The sequence below is a fragment of the Chaetodon trifascialis genome, chromosome 15 (genome assembly GCF_039877785.1).
Source record: "Chaetodon trifascialis isolate fChaTrf1 chromosome 15, fChaTrf1.hap1, whole genome shotgun sequence".
NCBI lineage: Eukaryota > Metazoa > Chordata > Actinopteri > Chaetodontiformes > Chaetodontidae > Chaetodon > Chaetodon trifascialis.
This window is the reverse complement of record NC_092070.1, coordinates 21,128,319-21,145,676: the sequence shown is the minus strand read 5'-3', so window position 1 is coordinate 21,145,676 and position 17,358 is coordinate 21,128,319. Positions and strand designations below refer to the sequence as shown.

Below are 17,358 nucleotides of genomic sequence, written 5' to 3'. Positions count from 1 at the left end.
TGTGTTAAGTTTGTCCCTCACTTCCTGACAGGAGCGTGAGGACAGCAGTGCAGTCTGGAGTTATGAATGAGAGGCCTTACTGATTGACTGCTGCACTACAGTAACATTTGGATTAATCCATGAAGTCTTTCTACATAACTGCAGCTGTTTGCTTCATTTACTCACTCAGACAATATAACTGAATCTAAATATGGACCCCTTACTCGCTGGGTGAGACCAACCTCAAGCCTCCTTTGTACACACACAGGGCTCATGAACGTCAGGTCATGGGTCAGGTGATGGTAAACTCAGTCAGACAGAAGCCCAAAACGACAAACACATTTTAACCAATAGTATTTAATGGTTTATGCAACTCTCTGCTAAGGCCCAACCTCCCCCCAACAGTACTATTAGGCAGACCAGTCCCTTGCATTTTATTGGCCAAAAATAAATTCAAACATACCTAAATAAATATGTGTTTATGGTAGGGGGGGTCAATCAAAACAATAACAGTTCTAATTAAAGGCAACTTGAAAAACACAACAGTTTTCTCCATAAAACTGGTTAAATTGAAAAGTTTTTCTTAAAAAATGTAAAAGGGGTCGTTTCTCACCAGCTTCCACTCCATATCAAGTAGCACGACTCTAAAACCATTCATTATAAAAACTGAGGTGGAACACTGCCACCAGCTGGAAGTTATAAGCTTTGGTCACTGGAGTTTGACGAGGAGATGGGAGGGGGTCGGGGGGGTAGTAGCGTCTGTCCCTCCTCGTCACAAACTATCTGGGAGTGGAATTGAAGTGGGGCGGGGGCGGGGGGGGGGATCCCAGATCAGCGGTTGGATGGCGTAGTGCCATAGATATTAGGGTTCAATACAATAACAGGCCAGACTGGTTCTCTCAGTAAGGTTCAAAGAGATGAGAACAAACGAAATGTTTGCACGTGGGGAGTTCAGACTACCTCGGACCAGAATGGCTCATGCATGGGCGTGTGTGTGTGTGTGTATGTGTGAGTGCGTGTGAGTGCGTATGGGTATGAGGCCTTCTGCAGTCCTTTCCGTCCGGCCAAGCTGAAGCAGTTCTATACTTCTTTTTATTTTCTCTTTTTTAAGCAGAAAAGAAAATCCCAAACACTGAACCCCACTTTTCACCATCACAGTGCCAAACCTCGCCCTTTGCGGAGTCGTCCAGGGCTTTGACCCCCAGAACAATGCCACCCTTCTGAGAAAGGACAGGTGGGCTGGGGTGGGTGGACATGAGAGGGATGAAAGGTGACGTGGGTCTTCCTTCCCAACTGATCCATGACTTCTCACCCACCCCCTGCCGCCGTTTGACCGGTTTCTCTTGGGTTCTTCCTGGCAAGGTGGGGTGATGTGGGGGGGGGGGGGGGGGACACACAGTATGGCGTCGCCCACACGCCCCTCTATCAAATGGTTCAGTCAGTTAAGGGGCGTGGGCTCAGTTTGAGGCGCTGCTGTTTGACGAGCTGGACGTGGAGGCCACGGCCATGCCCGAGGTGCCCGAGGAGGCCACCGACTTGCGGATGTGGGGCATGAGGAAGGGGTCACTGGCCAGCTGGTGCACATCGATGCGGTCCTCCTTACGGTAGACTAGACAGCGCCTTATAAAGGCCTGGAAAGAGACAGAAGAAGAGTTGAGTCACTGAGATAAGGATAAGGATTTTTGATGCAAACATTAGACAAAACAACAGCAGTGAGGTGAGACAGTCCAGTACCTTAGCTTCAGGTGTGACTACTGGTTTAGGGGGAAACTGCACGTCTGTTGCCTTCAGTATGGTGTTCTCCTGCAGGATGTCCTGCTGGGACTGGTTGTGGCCGAAGGGCTGATGAGCAAAGACAAGAAGCGTCACACAACAAAACACAAACCAAATAAAGAGGAAGTAAGTACATGAGTGTGCTGGTGAAGTCACTTTGTCTTCTTTTGTGTAAAAATCAAATTTTCGTTCAACATTGAAACAGTCAGAGTCATGTAGCTGACTAATTATCCTTGATTAGCTTCTCCTGAAAAGCTTTTTTAATAGCAAGCATTCATGTGTCAGGAGAAGGAATTTTTCACATGTATACAGAAAACTACACAAAATCCTTAATTATGTTACATACAATTAAAATCAAATTCAGTTAACTCAGGGAAAGTATCCCAATTGTACTTTATAACACAACAGCCGCTCAAATGTATTGTTATAACATGTTTTTTTCGGAGTGACTCCTACCTTGCGGCCATACAAACACTGGTAGAAAATGACTCCCACAGACCACACATCCACCTTGTTGGAGATTTTGGGTGGTTCCTTCCCAACCACAAAGCACTCAGGGGGCAGGTACCTAACAGGGAAAGGGGGAGCCATGTTAAGATGAATCAGCGTCAACAGATGAGATTATACTGCCCACTATCAATGTGCATTTTGAGAATAAACATGATCACAGCTCTCTGTCCCTGCACACAGTACGAAGGAGTAACATTACAGTAATTTTAGTCAACGCTGTGCACAAGGTGGTCCTCAATAAGAACACGTGTCTATCAGGCAGCGTGGTAGAAGTTACGCAAGCATCGACCCAATGGAAGCTGGAGCTTTGTGCACCCGCATACCAAGACATACCTCAGTAATACTATCACTACTGAGCAAAGCAGCATATGACACAAAGATCTTGTGGAGTAATGCCTTTTAGTCTTTTAGTCACAACAGCACTTTGCTGTGGTTGCACAACAGCACTCTGCTGTTGACAGGTAGAGTACAGTCAATGTTGGTTCACTCATGCGTAAACCCCCCACCGCCCCCCCCCCCCCCAACCTTGACATAAGCACTGTGTGCGTACAGTGACACTAACGCTGGATCTATTAAAGAATGCTGAGATATGCAGCATTCTGTAATTATGGTTTGATCACACTTTTTATGTTTATATCCACCCATGCGTTAATAAGTTGAGTCTGCGACTTGGATGTTCTTCGCATTATTTTGTGAAATGACACGCACTCTACTCTTTGCCATAAACGTATCATCTCTTCCATTGCTGCTGAAATGAAATCCGCCGTGTGCGAACCCTCAAACTGTTCAGCCTGGAGTGCTGCGTCTGGTAAACTAGAGTCAATCCAATGTGCTGTCAGAAGTGTAAAACTCACAGCTGCAGTATTTTCCAAGCGATCAGAAGGGAATGCACTAACTTGCATGCAGATATGAAAACACAGCTAGCTCGGCGGTGCAGAGCGACGCTGTACAGCCTTCAGCTGGGAAGGAGGGTTGTATGTAACAGTATGACACTTTCACAGTACAAGAACCATCTCAGAAAATATCACATAATTACTGTTATTCTAATCAGTTACAACAACCCTTACAGGAATGAAAACAGGTTTTTTTGGTTGAACACAAGCTTTATGTAAATATTTTTAATAGCACTATTATGGTAGAACTCAATACTGTAGACAAGCAAATATACAGGATAACCCTCAATTTTCATACCACAATATACCGTGAAACTTTTATACTGCTGCAACCGCATGAGGACGACTTTGGAACGGAGTTAAAAAGAGGTTTGTTATTCAGCACAACAGATATATATATATATTTTTTTTTTACGTTATAAGCATTTCTGTATTGCTCTCTGGATGAATTTTCTCACACTCCCTTGTTGCCTCCAACAATGCTTATTGCTCTCACACACCTTCATCTGTTCTTGCAAAATGCTTCTACAAAAGTTTAGATGAAGCTTCCAACTCTGATTCTGCCGTTCTGGGTTTCCCTCTATAGCATAAAATGTGTCCACGCAGCAAAATGATGACTTTTACGTCCTAACACACTGTGTTGTGTGAAGCCACTCAGGCATGGAGAAATATTGTATTTCAGCACCGACTATCTGACATAAAGTTGGCCCTTGAGGATCAAGGCTCAGTGGTAAAAATAAACAGCACAATTTATTCTATCACACATGACGGCACCCTGGTGGCAGCGTGTCATCTTCCAGCGTAAATCTTACCAGTATGTCCCCGCGCCCTGCGACGTCAGCTCCATCCCGTCCACCGAGTTGTAGCTGTCATCATCCATGATCTTCGACAGGCCAAAATCTGTGATCTTGATCTCCCCGCAGGCAGTGCCGTTCACCAGGAGGATATTACCTGAGCGGGAGGAGGAGAGGTTTAACAGGCATCAAAGAAAATGTCAGCAGAGCTCAGATTTCTATTGACATTTTGAATAAAAATGACAGCCACGCTCTGAATGGCTCAGATCTGTTGAATGATGATTGTGTTCCTATGTTAACACTAAACACTCAAATTAATCTTGATAGAATAACGGGCAGCCAAACCATTCAAATCCTCAAAAAACTGAAGAATTTTATGTTTTTACTGTCAACAACAACTTGGCCAGATTTTAATAGACTCAGTCTAAATCATAACTACAATCAGCCCATCAATCACATTGTGTGTCCGTCCATTAAGCTTCTCTTGAACAACCAGTGTTGGGGTCCATGTGAACCAGAATAAAAACTCCTTATCAGCACTGTAACAGCTGCAGCAGCACGTCAAGTGGTTAATTAAATGACAGTTTAACTGATAATTTAATTTCAAGTAGAGCTGTGCCAAGAAATGTGAAACAACACCACGAAAGCTCTTAGGTTGTACGAGCCACTGCGGTGCGGAGACCCACCGGGTTTAAGGTCGTAGTGGATAATGGGCGGTCTGATCTCATTGAGGTACTTGAGGGCATTAACAATCTGCATGATGATGGAGCGGCCCTCTTTCTCTGACATGAGCTTGTGCTGCTTCAGGTAGAAGTCCAAGTCGTTGCCCTCGCAGTACTCCAGCACTGTGCAGAACCTGCTCAAAAGCAAGGGAAAGGTGTTTCAGCACCTCAGCGGGATTTGGTACGTCAAATCAAGACGGTTAAGTTAAAGCTCTACATATTGAAAAATCAGTGTTCTGGCTTGAAATTAACACAATTTGCTTTAACATGAGTATATATACACATTGAAATAAACGCGTTTGTGTAAAAGGAAATGGCTTACGAGTCAGTGTCAAGCGAAAAGTAGTCGTAGAGTTTAACTATTCGTGGGTGGTCCAGCTCTTTATGGATTCTATATTCTCTGCACGCATGTCTGAAACAAAGAGCATTGTCAACATTAATGCCAGTAATTCAAATGTGAATATTACACACAGTCAAAGCTGAAGGGATAATGAAGAATAATCAGAGCATCATTCAAAGCCATATCGTGGCAGAAATGGCGCATCACTCACTTGTGATAATTTTCCTTCTTCTCGTCCCTCCAGTTCTTGTTTAACTGGTGGATTTTGACCGCAACATACCTTTGCTCTGTTAAGTCAAAGGCCTGGAAAATAAATGCCCCGTATTAGTTAAGAACTGCATTTGGCATTATTTTGTTTCAGCTGGAGAGACTCTCGCTTCGCATTAAAAGGCTATGTTCATTCATCATTTTTACAGTGATGACAGCAGATTCTTGGAACAGCTCACATTCTGGCACAATCATTTCCTCCGAAATGTTGATGATGTCAGCTTAGTGTAATGCAATGAAACACGCATCCTCAAATACTTTCCAAAGTATGCGCAGCACAGCCACTGCAGTTGCATTATGATTTGAGTATGTTAGTGTTCACCAGTGCAACACCGTAGGCTCTGACCCCCCCAAAAAACCACAAATCCAAATCAAAAGCTCAAAAACAAAAACCAAGCAGCAGGGCACTGGTACTCCGTGCAAGGCTACTGTGCCCTATAAGACTGCACCAAACTGTGCATATCTTTATGATACAGGATGTTTGGGCAAAGGTCAAAAAAATCTTAATATTCTTCATAAGATTAACTATTCACATCAAAGAGAAGAGGTTCTGAGCAAACAGGGAAAGATTATGTGTCTCTCACCTTGTAAACTTCACTGAAACCTCCCCTTCCGAGTAAATGGAGTAGCAGGTATCGGTCATTTAGCGTAGGGTGATCCTTGAATCTGTGCAGGGTGAGAAACAATTCAGTTTGTTTAATTTAAAAAGAGCAGAGTCACATCTTTAGGCTAACCAGGAAAGGGCCATATAAGAAGAGATCGTACTGAGAATTATCCTCGTTGTGGATCCTTTTCAGCTCGCGGATGTGAAGGTTCCGCACTCGCTCCAACCTCTCCAGCTCCGCCTGGATCTCCGCCTCCTCCTGCATCAAAACAACACCAAGACCTGTGTTATCAACGAAACAATGAACAGCCGCAGTAAGCCTGTTTTCACCTAAAAAAACATCACTGTTACCTTCTTAAGATGGCCTAGTCTTAGCTTAAAGATTTCCTCTTGCTCGTGATACTCTGCCTGTGATAACCTGCGGGGACACAGAGGAAACGTTAAGCGACTCTAAATATGCATGAAAGGAAAAAAACAGGTGGTATAAAAGAGAAGATAAACAGTAAACAAGAGCAACGCACGCTTCACTTTCCGTCCCGTTGGTCTTGCTTTTGCGTTTGTTTTGCTCCAGGCTTGGAGGCGGAGTCTGGGCCATGGAGGGCGGCTTGCGTTTGGCTAGCAGCTTCCTCTGTCTTTCAATGTCCTCTCGCTGGGAATTGATTCTTTCTTGTTGTCTGAAAGCAGACGACAGATTGCAATGACATATAAACCTCAGGCGTTAATCGGCTTGTCGGCCTCTGGCTCCCTGGTTAAGATGCTACCTTCACCTCTGCTGTGGAGGACGTGCTCATGTTAAATCAATGACGAACACGTGATTTCACGCTGTGCATTCACAAATATAAATGCATATAAAAATGACAATAAAAGCATAAAAGGAGAAGCTTAAAGTTAAAAAAGGAAGTCCTCACTTGATAAGGTTTTGGAAGGCATATCCATCTGTCCACTGCTCAGTGAAAGACGCTCCATGTCTCACTGTGGTGAAGTGACCCAGTCGAAGCCTGTCCTGCATGCTTTTGTCCCGGCACGCCATCTTCTCTTGTTTAGACTGGAGGAAGGGCAGAGAAACACAGAAATCAAACCAGCGCTAGTGATTCCATGTGGCTTAAATCAGGGAGCTCACGTCAAGAATGCGCAATGATCGACTGACTGCTGAAAGTACAAACTGACAATAAGTCACAGTGCGATTAGATGAACATACTTTTTCAATTAGCAGCTTCTTGGACATGGTGACACACTTATTTAAGCGCTCCTTGTATCGTTCCAGCATCCTCTGCTGTTCATCAATCTGTCTCCTCAGATCACAGTTGGCCTGGAGCCCAAAAAACAAACATGCAGGAAGAAGGTCAGGCAAAAAGCATTAAGAGAATTTAAATTTGTTTATACATTACACAAAGGAGGAATGTGTCGACATCTAACATGCCTTGACTGAAAAACCAAGAAGGAGAACATGATATTCTCTAAACCACTGGAAATGGCAAGCAGAGTAGCAGGGATGAAATGTAATGAGATTAGTACCCGCAGCAAATCGTCTATTCGGCCCTCCTTCTTCTCCAGGTCAGAGTTCTTGTTGTTCTCCATTGCTGTTAGTTTCTCTATAGTAAGGTCAGACTACGGAGTACAGTGAGCACAAAAAACAGTGTTTATGTTAATGCTGGATCATTCTGTGGCAGTAAAAAACTGCAGTACAACAAGGAATCCAAACTAACAAACTCTTCCAGTTGTTGACGATTCCTGAAAGTTATTGTTTATGCACCAACATAACAAATACCTTCTACGAGTAATATGTCATATAACGAGTTAAATCAGATAAACACCCAGCCGGCTCTGATGCCATGTCAAGTACCTGTGTGGCTTTGTGGAGCATGTGAAGAGAAGCAGGCTTCAGTGAACACGTCGAGTGCTCGGTGTTGGCCGAGCTGACGGAGGAGGGGCTTCCCTGCTGCACCTGTGAGGTAGAAACATCCACCCAATAAAAACTTTGCACATACAGAGGGTGTCTTAATGTGTGAATGTCGTCACATTAAAGAGTTTGTTGGGACCTGCTGCTGCCAGTCGTGATACAACATGAGACCAACGCGGCAAAAGAAGTTTGCATGAAACTGAAGGGCCTGAAACTGCAGACACACTCAGAAGTATGTGAGACTGGGTTAAACTCTCACTGAAAAAGCATTTTAAAACTCTCATTTATTTCAAGGCTTTTGAGTGATTTGTTTTATTTGAGAAGATGTACGGCCTCCAGCTCACAAAAAAGACACAAAACACCGAAAGGCGTGTGCAGGCTCATCTAGACACTTAAAATGCAATATATGTGTACACGTGGGTCCATTTGCATTTATATCAGTATTCATTCCTGCATCATGCGCCCTGTCATTATTGCCTTCCTTAGTTTTTGCTTTTCGAGGAACTTTGGCTGATAATGACAGATGTAAACACACTTTATGACTACACATGGTTACACACCGATTCTGTACAAAGAGTGTTTACAGACTGCATCAGATTCGTCCCACCTGTAAACAAACTTGACCCATTGATGTTAATAACAAGCGTGAAAGAGAGAATGGCAGGAAAGAGTGTTAGGAGATAAGAAAGCATGAGAAAGACCATGGAGCAAACATGCTCACCGTGACAGGGGGGTTGGAGAGGGAGTGCTGTGGGGAAGAGCGGACCACTGGTGGAATTCCCCTGGCAGGGCTGGTACCAGGACCACTACCTCCCGCAAACTGACAGACACGCCAGGAGAGAAGAAGAGGAAAGCAGTTCAATGGAAAGACCAAGATGGACAAAAAAAGGGGTTAGAAAGTCAGTATGAAAAGTTGCTGAAGCGTTTTTAGAGGATGTGAGGTCTGCTGGACACGCGCTCACTACGACAGAGAAGCTTCTGCCACTCACCTCGAAATAATCGCTAATTTTATGTCCCCTTGCTCCTGCTTTGCCTAGAAGAGAGAGGAGGAAGTTCAGAGAGAGGCTGATGTGTGGGGATACGTGATGAGAGGATCACAGCGGTGGGACAATCCTACCTTGGCTGCTGTCAAAATGGTCTGCTTTCCGTTTTCTCACTCTCTGGTCGCTTGCTTTCTTCTCAGGAGTCTGTCAGGGAGGTAGAGCGAATCAGCTGCATGTGTAATAAAGTAACACAGAGATGGCTGACTTTAAAAATCCTGTTCATTTGTGACAGAGACTAACCTCTAGCTCCTTGTCACTGAGCGAGCCCACGCTGCATAGACTCTGATTGGATGACTCATTTTGGTTCTGACCCGAGCCCTGTTAAATGAGGCAAGAACAACACGAAGCACAAGGAGCAATTAAATACAAAAATGCATAAAAGATGAAAGAGATATGTGTGAGGAAAACTGTATTTGCAAAATGTGTACACATGCACTTGTTGTGTATGCGTGCTCATGTGAGAGACAGCACACGCAGAGTTAGTAAAAGGGGTGAGAAACTCAGGGAAAGGATGGCGATTTGTGGCTAAATACTGTCACCATTAACTTCCCACTGAATCTAGACCCGCGTCATGTCCAAACACCCGTTCCCTAGGTGATGCCTGTCAGTCAAATGAATCACATCAGAATTCAGCAGGCACTGTCCAATCAGGGAGAGATACTTAGTCATTCAGAGCACACTGGAGCTCTCTCACTGAACCCTCCTAAAATGGCTGAACATTAGGCATGCTGCTGAGGAAGTATTCCTCGCTCTGTCTGTCACCTTTAGATAATGTCATCCATTTTTCTCCTGTTCACCGCGGTCTTAACTGTTCTTCTCTTCCCCCTCTGGAGAAAGCCAGTGAAAGATGCTTTTCTTGATCAAAGAATGACAGCTTGTTTTTACTCCCCCCCTTCAAACACAAAGATATCTGGGTTGTTTGATCAGACTTGTTCAAAAGGAAACGCATTTTCCGACAATTTCAGCACGCACCTCCCTGTTCCATTACCGAAAGGTGTCCTAGTTGTTCGACCTTAGGAAAACAATTTTCCTCTTTTCTTTCATATCACCTCAGAGATGACAGACAGAGCAGCAGTGCCACAGGGCTGTTCAAGGTCAAGAAAAAAAAGGTCTAAGCTGCTCTATGACACTGAAGGGCTTTTAGACCACCAGCCCATATTTCTTCGTAGCATCTTGTTGACACACTTCTCTCTCACTTCCCCCCTACACACATTGCATCCCTTGTCATACAGGGCGGCTGTGGCATAATGCCTTGCCGAGAGCCGCCATTTTCTCTGCGGCAGCAGCCATGCCATGCTCTGGGCTCAGCTCTGCCTATGGCTGGCACAGGGCCCACTCCTGGCGCTGACTCTCGCTCCCTAACTGTTCCAAGATCACCTTCCACAAAGACAGCCCCATCCGTGTAGCAAGCGAGAGGGTGGACGGCTAAATGCTGCCTCCACTCACACCTGGTCAAGAACTATTTCTGCATTCCTCCTCTGCCTTCGCTCCTCCTCCTCCTCCCCATACCACCCCTGTCCTGTCTGTGGCCTTCTTGGCAAGCATCGCCACTTGCACATACAGCCACTACATCATGAGCCAGGGAGCGATGCCATATCACACCAGCCAAAAAACACAGACATAGCTCAACCTTCTCCAGAGACAGACAAAGAAAAGGAGTGGGGCCAAGCTTGTCCAGGCCAAACAGAAGAATGATACTGAGGCAGAGTGAGACAAAGAAAGGAAGAGATTCACAAAAATGTGTTATCGAGAAAATCTGTGATTATAAGCACTTTGACAGGAGAGAGTCCTCATACTCCACCTCAGCGACATTTGCTGTAACACAAACCTTAGCCACGCCGACCCCTGTGAAGCGAGCCTCCAACAGCTCCTGCCGTCGGGGGTCCAGGCTGTGCAGTTCTTCCATCATGGCTGCAGAGACAAGAGCACAGATTAAGGAAGGCGTTGTGGGGTCTGGTATATTCAAGTGGGAGTGACGGATCACTGTTTCAAAAGCATTGGTTGTGATGAGTCATGGCTGTTTTTAGCTATATGGATGTGGAAAATTCCTGTTATGAGTCATCAATAAGCCTGACAATAATGTTTTCCACTATCATGTGTGTTCAAGGAGCACCAGCCATGAAACTTGAGTACTCAAGGTAAATAGTCACATTCTTAAAATGCACAATGTGGCCCAAAATATACCAAACAGGGGGTATCAAATATGCATCAAAGACGTAGGCCAGATGTGTAGAGTCATTGTCTAGAAAATTATAGCATCATGTGATAACACCCTGGCATTATAGGCCTAAGCTGCATGGCGCTGGAGTTATGAAAGGTCACTAATGGAGGGACTGCCAAGTATATTCACAGCAATGGAAAAGGCCAGTACAGACCATAAGTGTTCAGCTTGCTAGCTTGTGCAAAAGGTTAACGTTTAAGTTACACGCCCAACACTGACAGCTATGCCTGTCTGTTATCTATGGCTTGCATACATTAAATGAACACTGTAAAAAGCAGCATTCGTGTCCATTTAGGGATATATTCTAGTACTTATTGTTGTGTAACTTTACTCAGGATTGGGTTTGCTGGCTCAGTTATTAATATAACGACCAGCATAACGATTTGATACACCATCAGTGAATGATCGGCTAAAGCTAACGTTGGATAAATGAGCTAGCAAGCTTCCCGATGTTGGCCATCACTTAGCATTGCAATCTCAGAGCTAACGTTTAACGGTTGATGTTAGCTAGTAACATTAGATTTCATTTTGTCAAGTAACGTCCCAAAACAAGCCAAATGGTAACTGACGCTGGCACAGTCACGGTTTTCTACTCACATAGCGACTCGGAACATCACAAGTGCTGTCCGCGACAGTAAATTATTTTTGCAAACACACGCAGGATGGCTAGCGTTAGGTAGCCAGCAGGCTAACGTTCACTCGTCTGTCAAAAAGAAGCATCTTCTCGGTTCTGTTGTCAGGTGCTTCTGCCACGACGCCTGGACTCACTCACACAACATGCCTGTCCAGATAAGCCCTTTTGTTCGACAACCTAACGGAATACTTACTGCAGTTCAATATTTCCTCGCTCCTGCGGAGGGCCTGTTGTTAGCCCTGAAACCGTCCCCGTTGTTTCCCCGGTGCTCGGCAGACCCTCCCAGGCTAGGCCGCATCAACAGCCGCGTCCCTCGCGTGCTGATTGTAAACGATCAAGACACGGGAACGTGCGGTGTTGCTCAAGGTAGACGACGGAGGATTCCCTCGGAGGCCTCGACGACTCCGGGTATCCCAAACCCGCCTTGCTGTACTCCTTAGGCGGGGATCCCCATCGCATCCCTCTCTCCAAGGACCATACCGTGCTGTGTCGGGTATCTCGTTCCACACAATGGCGACCCTCGAGATTCTGCGTTTTTCACCAGGTATAAATTCTGTCTTTGGGTTAGCGTTAGTTACCCCTATCTTTTTCTCCCCCGGTGGTGAGATGAATTTCGGGTCCTTGCTTTCAGCTCGATCAAAACAAAGTTCGGCTCCAGTCGCCTTCCTCGCCGCAGGGGAGAGACCGATCTGTTTCGGAAGTTGTGCTGTTGCGAGCGTTTCAGTTGAATCCGGATCGATTCGGTTCGGTTCTCATGTTTTTGCAATGTAAACAATAATCAGTAAAATCTCATATTTTCTCGTGAGATTGTTCAAGTATTTTCACCTTCGTTCAGTCCACGCCTGCCCCAAATCTCTTGTCTGGACCAATGGCAAATCCCTCTGTACACAATACAATTTAACAGCGCCCACCCACACCACCACCTAAATGATCATTTACCAGTAAGTGGCCATTACCATGATGTCCACACCCACATGCTGCACTTATATAATATCAATAAATGACAAAATTAATGCTTTTTTCCCCCAAGTAGCCAATTAATTAATTAATTAATTAATCACTCAATAGCCTGTGACAGAGAGGACCAATAACACAAATTAGTGATTCCTTTCTTTAACAAAACACTTCTGGACACAGCGTTGAAATGCCAACAGAAACAACAGCTTTACAATTCAGATTTTTATTCATTTTGCATATAGAAAAGTGTCATGAAGTTATCTAAAATCATGCCATTTATCCCAAAACATCAGCTCATTAAAAACAGTATCTGGCAGAATATATTTCTACAGGGGTAACCAGCCCTTTCTCAGATTACTGAGCTCATCAGCACAAAATGAGAAATCGTGACTCTTGCAGCCAGAATTGCGGCAACACCAGGAAACAGCAGCCATAAAACGAGTCCATCAACATTATGGCAGCTGAGATCGTGTAAGGCCTTCCAGCCAGCACCGCCTGGGTTTGAGCTTCTGGTTTCAGTCGTGGTCGGAGGACAACCCAGACGGGGTCTCCCCTGTGTCTCGGCCCCGCGTCTCAGGTGGCTGAACGAGAGCTTTGCGGTACTTGCACTGGATCCACACCCGGTACATGGTGAGCTGCTTGCTTCTGTTCACCTGTAGCCGTCTGTCCACAAGGTTCTGCACTTTCTCAAGCCCTGCCTCGCTGAACATCTCATGGAGCTCGTCTGAAATCAAAAGCAGCACATAAACATGACCGCAGAGCAAAAGAATCCCAGTAAATGTTCACTAATGTGGCTTTATTTTCACCTTGAGTAAAGAAATACACTCTCGTTCCATCGCCTCGGACGTAAAAGTTTTCTGACAAACACCTCCCTGAAAGAAATAAAAGGACGCAAGATACTTATTCAAATTACAGACAGAAGCGAAACCCATTTTTAATGATCAACACAAGAACAGTGGACCTTTCTGAATCTGGACTTCATGAACAGCTGCTTGGAGAGGAGGCTCTCTGGGCTTCAGCCTGACTCACCTTTCTTGAAGCGAAGCTGTGCCATATCGTAGCGTCCATAGTCCCTGAGCAGCATCACCCCCCCGGGCTTCATCAGCCGTGCTAATCGACTGATGGATGCCTGCATCCTGAGACAGGGTGAAACTTTAAGTAAACCAGAGCTTTACTCAGTGACTCGCACTGAGTGAAAGCCGAAGAGGAGAAGAAAGGCACAGAGGAGTTCTTACTTGTTGGGATGCAACGCTGATAACACAAAGATTAGCACTATAACATCAAGGGTTCCATCGGGGACGGGGTAATTGGCTTCCACATCACTCAAGTCATGAACAAAGGCGAAGCAGCGCCCAGGGTCATATTCTGGATTAGTCTGATTACAAGAAGGCAATGTTAATTCATCAGTCAGCCCACGGCCCTAGAGACCAGCACAGCTATCAACACAACGCGCTTTCATTATTTCCATCGCCTCACCTTGACTAACTCCACAGCAGTGCTGGAGAAATCGCAGCAGTAAACAAAGAGTCCCGGGTCGCTGGAAAAAGCAACGCTGCAGTTAGAACTTGGACGTTAGAGAGACGCAGAGAACAATAAGTGCCGAGAAATGGCTTGAAACAACACGTAAATGCCTCGACTGCGCTTACTTGTTGGTCTTCAGGATTGGAAAAACTGTATTGCCCACGCCACAGCCAACCTGTCCGACAGACATCACATCATACTGCAATTATTTTGTTTACTCGAATGTTTACTCAGTGTAGAACACCAACACACGTAGCAGCAAAGCTTGCTAGAAGCGAATGAAGTCAGACAACTTGCTTTCAACCGACTCTCACCTCCAGAATGCGATACGTGGCAGAGGAGCCGGGGATGCCGCCGTCAGCCTGAGGCGCAGCTGCGACTTCCCTCCTTCGCTCCTGGTCCAGACCATCCTCCCGACTGTCGCCTGCGCCACAGAGCTCGGGATGGGACTCGTGGTTCAGGCTACACTGCGGGGCCAACTCTGGGAACTCTGTGAAGAGCCAGTGGCGGTCTTTGAAGAAGCGGTTCTCGTGGATGGTGTAAAAATCGTTCCAGTACTCATTGGCCCGGCAGTCGTACTCCTCTGCAGAACAGGTAAGGCGGCAAAGCCAGGTGTTAAAGTGGTAATCTAGCACATCTTACCATGATTACAGATCACCGCTAAAAAGCTAAACGCGGCTTAATAAGACAAGCACTGTGCACTGTCACTTATCATTTTAGTGGTTTGTCTAAAGCCAATTATTAAAGACAACTGTCAAAAAACAATTACAGCCTCAACTTTACGAGCCAATTTGTGCACACCATTAATATAAACGTTCAGTAACAATGACAAGGTCAGTCTTTTCACACTGATCACATAAAGATTTAATGAAAATGAGCGCATGCACAAAACTGAGGAATGCTGTTACTGATCCTCGATGTCAGTCGTCCTGTTTATGTGCATGAGCCATGAGTCTTAACGGCAACTCCACCTTGTTTCTCTGAAGGCAGTGGCTGGCTGTTTTCCAAGACTTTCTTCTTGGCAGATGCTTCTTGTTCCTCAGTCCACTCCACATTGTCCCTGTTGACGACAGAACACGATTATCCAGAAGTGACGCGGTGAATAACAGGACAGAAACACATCCTGAGAGACTATTCAGAGCCGACTGGGAAATAGGATGGCCATTCGTAAAATCACATCAAGTAAATAAACAATTCAAGTAAAATAACCATAAACCTTTGACAGAAAAAAGGAAGAAACCTCAGGTACATTGTTAATTTAGACAATAAGATGGAGCATGACTACTAGGTATCATAATTTTACCAAAATATTGTTAATTAAATGTGATTATATTATTATTTAATTATTATTTTTTTCAATTATGATAGAAACACAATGAAAATTGCTTGAAAATAATAAGACCTGTCCTTTGGTAAACCCCTTCAAAACAACAACAGACTGTAAATCAGCCAATCAGTGACAAGCTTCAAAATAAAAGCATTGCATTTGCTTATCATTACCCACAATCAATCAGCAAAAGCAGATCTATCATAATTATCAAATCCAGCAGTCATGTGAGTGATAATAATGTCCCAGTCAGGAGACACTGGCTCTGCCAGAGATGCACGCGAACATCTGTCTGTCGTTTTGGTTTTCCGCTACGAGTTACCGACCATGCGTTGTGCTGGAAGACCTGCCGCGGGTCTGTGAGGAACCGGGTCCCGAACTGAGGTCTCTTCACGTCTCCGGTGTCTGATTCTGCCAGAATCAGCTCTGTTTCACTGCTGCCTCCCTCCACTCCAGCCACGGCATGGGGCGCCGCCATGTTCGGACTGACGCGACGGAAGCCGTGAGTCCAATCGTGCTGCGTTCACGGGCTATCGGACTTATTTAAATCAAGGCTAAAAGTATCAATAAAACTTGGTAAGCCGTAAAATAGACTGCTCCTCTTCCTCCCCACTGAAGAGCACGCTGTATCACAAAGCATAGCATGCTAGCATAGGTATAATTAGCTGCAATCAGTAAATTTGCCATGTTATGCGGAGCACGTGAAGGAGACACGCGTCTTTGTCCAGATGTCAGTGGACGCAAGTGACATCCTAAGAGTGCACTCTCAGTCAGACGATCATCCAGCTCTGTACACGGCTCTACAGGCTGCTTGACAATCAAACAGAACTCTCAGGCTGCCTCTCTGCAGGCGAGCTGCAGAGTTGCAGTGTTTGTACACTAGAGGGAGACACATGCCAAGACTGTCTTTGCTGACACACATGGATGACGAGGGTGTCTGGACTGACGTTGCACAGGCCAACAGTGAACTCATGAGCTGAGTTTGTGTACACTGATGTTTTTCACTAGCTCATGTAACTTGTGCAGAGATTTTAAACGCTGAAACCAAATCTGACGTTTAAACAGGCCGTTATGCACTTGTGGATGGATTTTTGTGGCCTCCTACAGTCAGTTTTCTGATTCACAAATGCATGGATGCGGTGCTGGGGTGGAGCCTAGCTCAGCAGCACTCTGGAAGTCTTTGTACACGGCTTAAAGCAGCTGCTTTAACAAATAATATCTTTAGCCAGCAGGAGGAGATTTACTGATAAATGCTTTGGACTTCTGAGATGCATCCTTTGAGAGGTCACTGTGTTACGTTCATCTTCAGTGGAAGGAAATAAGGTTCTTCTACGCTCTTTGGCACATCTCAAATTCTAGCTTTTGCATGTGCAAAACTGAGATTGAGAACAATGATTAGGTGACCTGGTTGTTGTGATGAGTTTCATGTCAGGAGGAAGTCAACATCTGAACTGAGCTATTAGATTTACAAAGACCCCCTTCTGCTACTGCAAGCAGACAGACTCACTGGTTGGAATAATAATGCACGAGGATGTTCTGCAGAAGGAGGCAGAGCTGCTGCACACCAGCGATCAGACATGTTACATGTTTACATGACAGTACTGTGCCAACAAACTGATGCAGTGCACACTAACAGGACCATTAGGCTGGTGTGAGCAGGATGTGGTGACAGAGGTATATTGCGTTGTTTCAACAGGAAACAACTTAATATAGTTGTGGTCATCCTGACACTGAATTTTTTAGTATTTGTCAAGCACCTACATCCTAATGAACTTGTTTGAATTGGATGTAAGGTCTGGATTGTTTCTTTAATATGACACTTCATGAAATTTATGAATCAAAGGAGACCTACATTTCTGCAAAATATACTTCT

At 45.1% G+C, this 17,358-nt stretch overlaps 2 protein-coding genes across 3 annotated transcripts; both read right to left on the bottom strand.

Moving 5' to 3' along the window:
* Nucleotides 1–316: 316 nt before the first annotated feature.
* On the bottom strand, nucleotides 317–12,553 carry tlk2 (tousled-like kinase 2). Of its 2 annotated transcripts, XM_070980772.1 has the most exons (21): nucleotides 11,874–12,553; nucleotides 10,654–10,736; nucleotides 9,066–9,143; nucleotides 8,900–8,969; nucleotides 8,772–8,815; nucleotides 8,504–8,602; nucleotides 7,726–7,827; nucleotides 7,398–7,490; nucleotides 7,081–7,191; nucleotides 6,791–6,927; nucleotides 6,404–6,556; nucleotides 6,234–6,300; nucleotides 6,044–6,141; nucleotides 5,863–5,944; nucleotides 5,223–5,314; nucleotides 4,994–5,083; nucleotides 4,636–4,805; nucleotides 3,968–4,106; nucleotides 2,209–2,320; nucleotides 1,714–1,821; nucleotides 317–1,610 (listed from the first exon to the last, which is right to left on the bottom strand). In XM_070980772.1, exons 2-21 carry the CDS (start codon nucleotides 10,732–10,734, stop codon nucleotides 1,437–1,439), a joined length of 2,100 nt encoding a protein of 699 aa, XP_070836873.1. In that variant the 5' UTR covers nucleotides 10,735–10,736; nucleotides 11,874–12,553; the 3' UTR covers nucleotides 317–1,436. The 2 variants fall into 2 exon arrangements, with proteins under 2 accessions (XP_070836873.1, XP_070836874.1); XM_070980773.1 differs by lacking the exon at nucleotides 8,504–8,602 and having other exon boundaries at nucleotides 11,874–12,005.
* Nucleotides 12,554–12,847: 294 nt separating this feature from the next.
* mettl2a (methyltransferase 2A, methylcytidine) lies at nucleotides 12,848–16,089 on the bottom strand. Its single transcript, XM_070980774.1, has 9 exons — nucleotides 15,812–16,089; nucleotides 15,130–15,218; nucleotides 14,473–14,741; nucleotides 14,284–14,333; nucleotides 14,114–14,174; nucleotides 13,873–14,012; nucleotides 13,667–13,773; nucleotides 13,444–13,509; nucleotides 12,848–13,361 (listed from the first exon to the last, which is right to left on the bottom strand). Exons 1-9 carry the CDS (start codon nucleotides 15,961–15,963, stop codon nucleotides 13,153–13,155), a joined length of 1,143 nt encoding a protein of 380 aa, XP_070836875.1. The 5' UTR covers nucleotides 15,964–16,089; the 3' UTR covers nucleotides 12,848–13,152.
* Nucleotides 16,090–17,358: the final 1,269 nt, after the last annotated feature.

Bases quoted from the DNA above. Each gene is read 5' to 3' on its own strand.
- tlk2 (XM_070980772.1), bottom strand. From the start codon at position 10,734: ATGATGGAAGAACTGCACAGCCTGGACCCCCGACGGCAGGAGCTGTTG. The intron at 8,816-8,899 runs GTAGGATTGTCC...TCTCTCTTCTAG, and splicing joins CCATTTTGACAGCAGCCAAG to GCAAAGCAGGAGCAAGGGGA. The intron at 2,321-3,967 runs GTAAGATTTACG...TTTCCCTGTTAG, and splicing joins CAGGGCGCGGGGACATACTG to GTACCTGCCCCCTGAGTGCT.
- mettl2a (XM_070980774.1), bottom strand. From the start codon at position 15,963: ATGGCGGCGCCCCATGCCGTGGCTGGAGTGGAGGGAGGCAGCAGTGAA. The intron at 14,013-14,113 runs GTGAGGCGATGG...TCTTGTAATCAG, and splicing joins CTGCTGTGGAGTTAGTCAAG to ACTAATCCAGAATATGACCC. The intron at 13,774-13,872 runs GTAAGAACTCCT...ACCCTGTCTCAG, and splicing joins TCAGCGTTGCATCCCAACAA to GATGCAGGCATCCATCAGTC.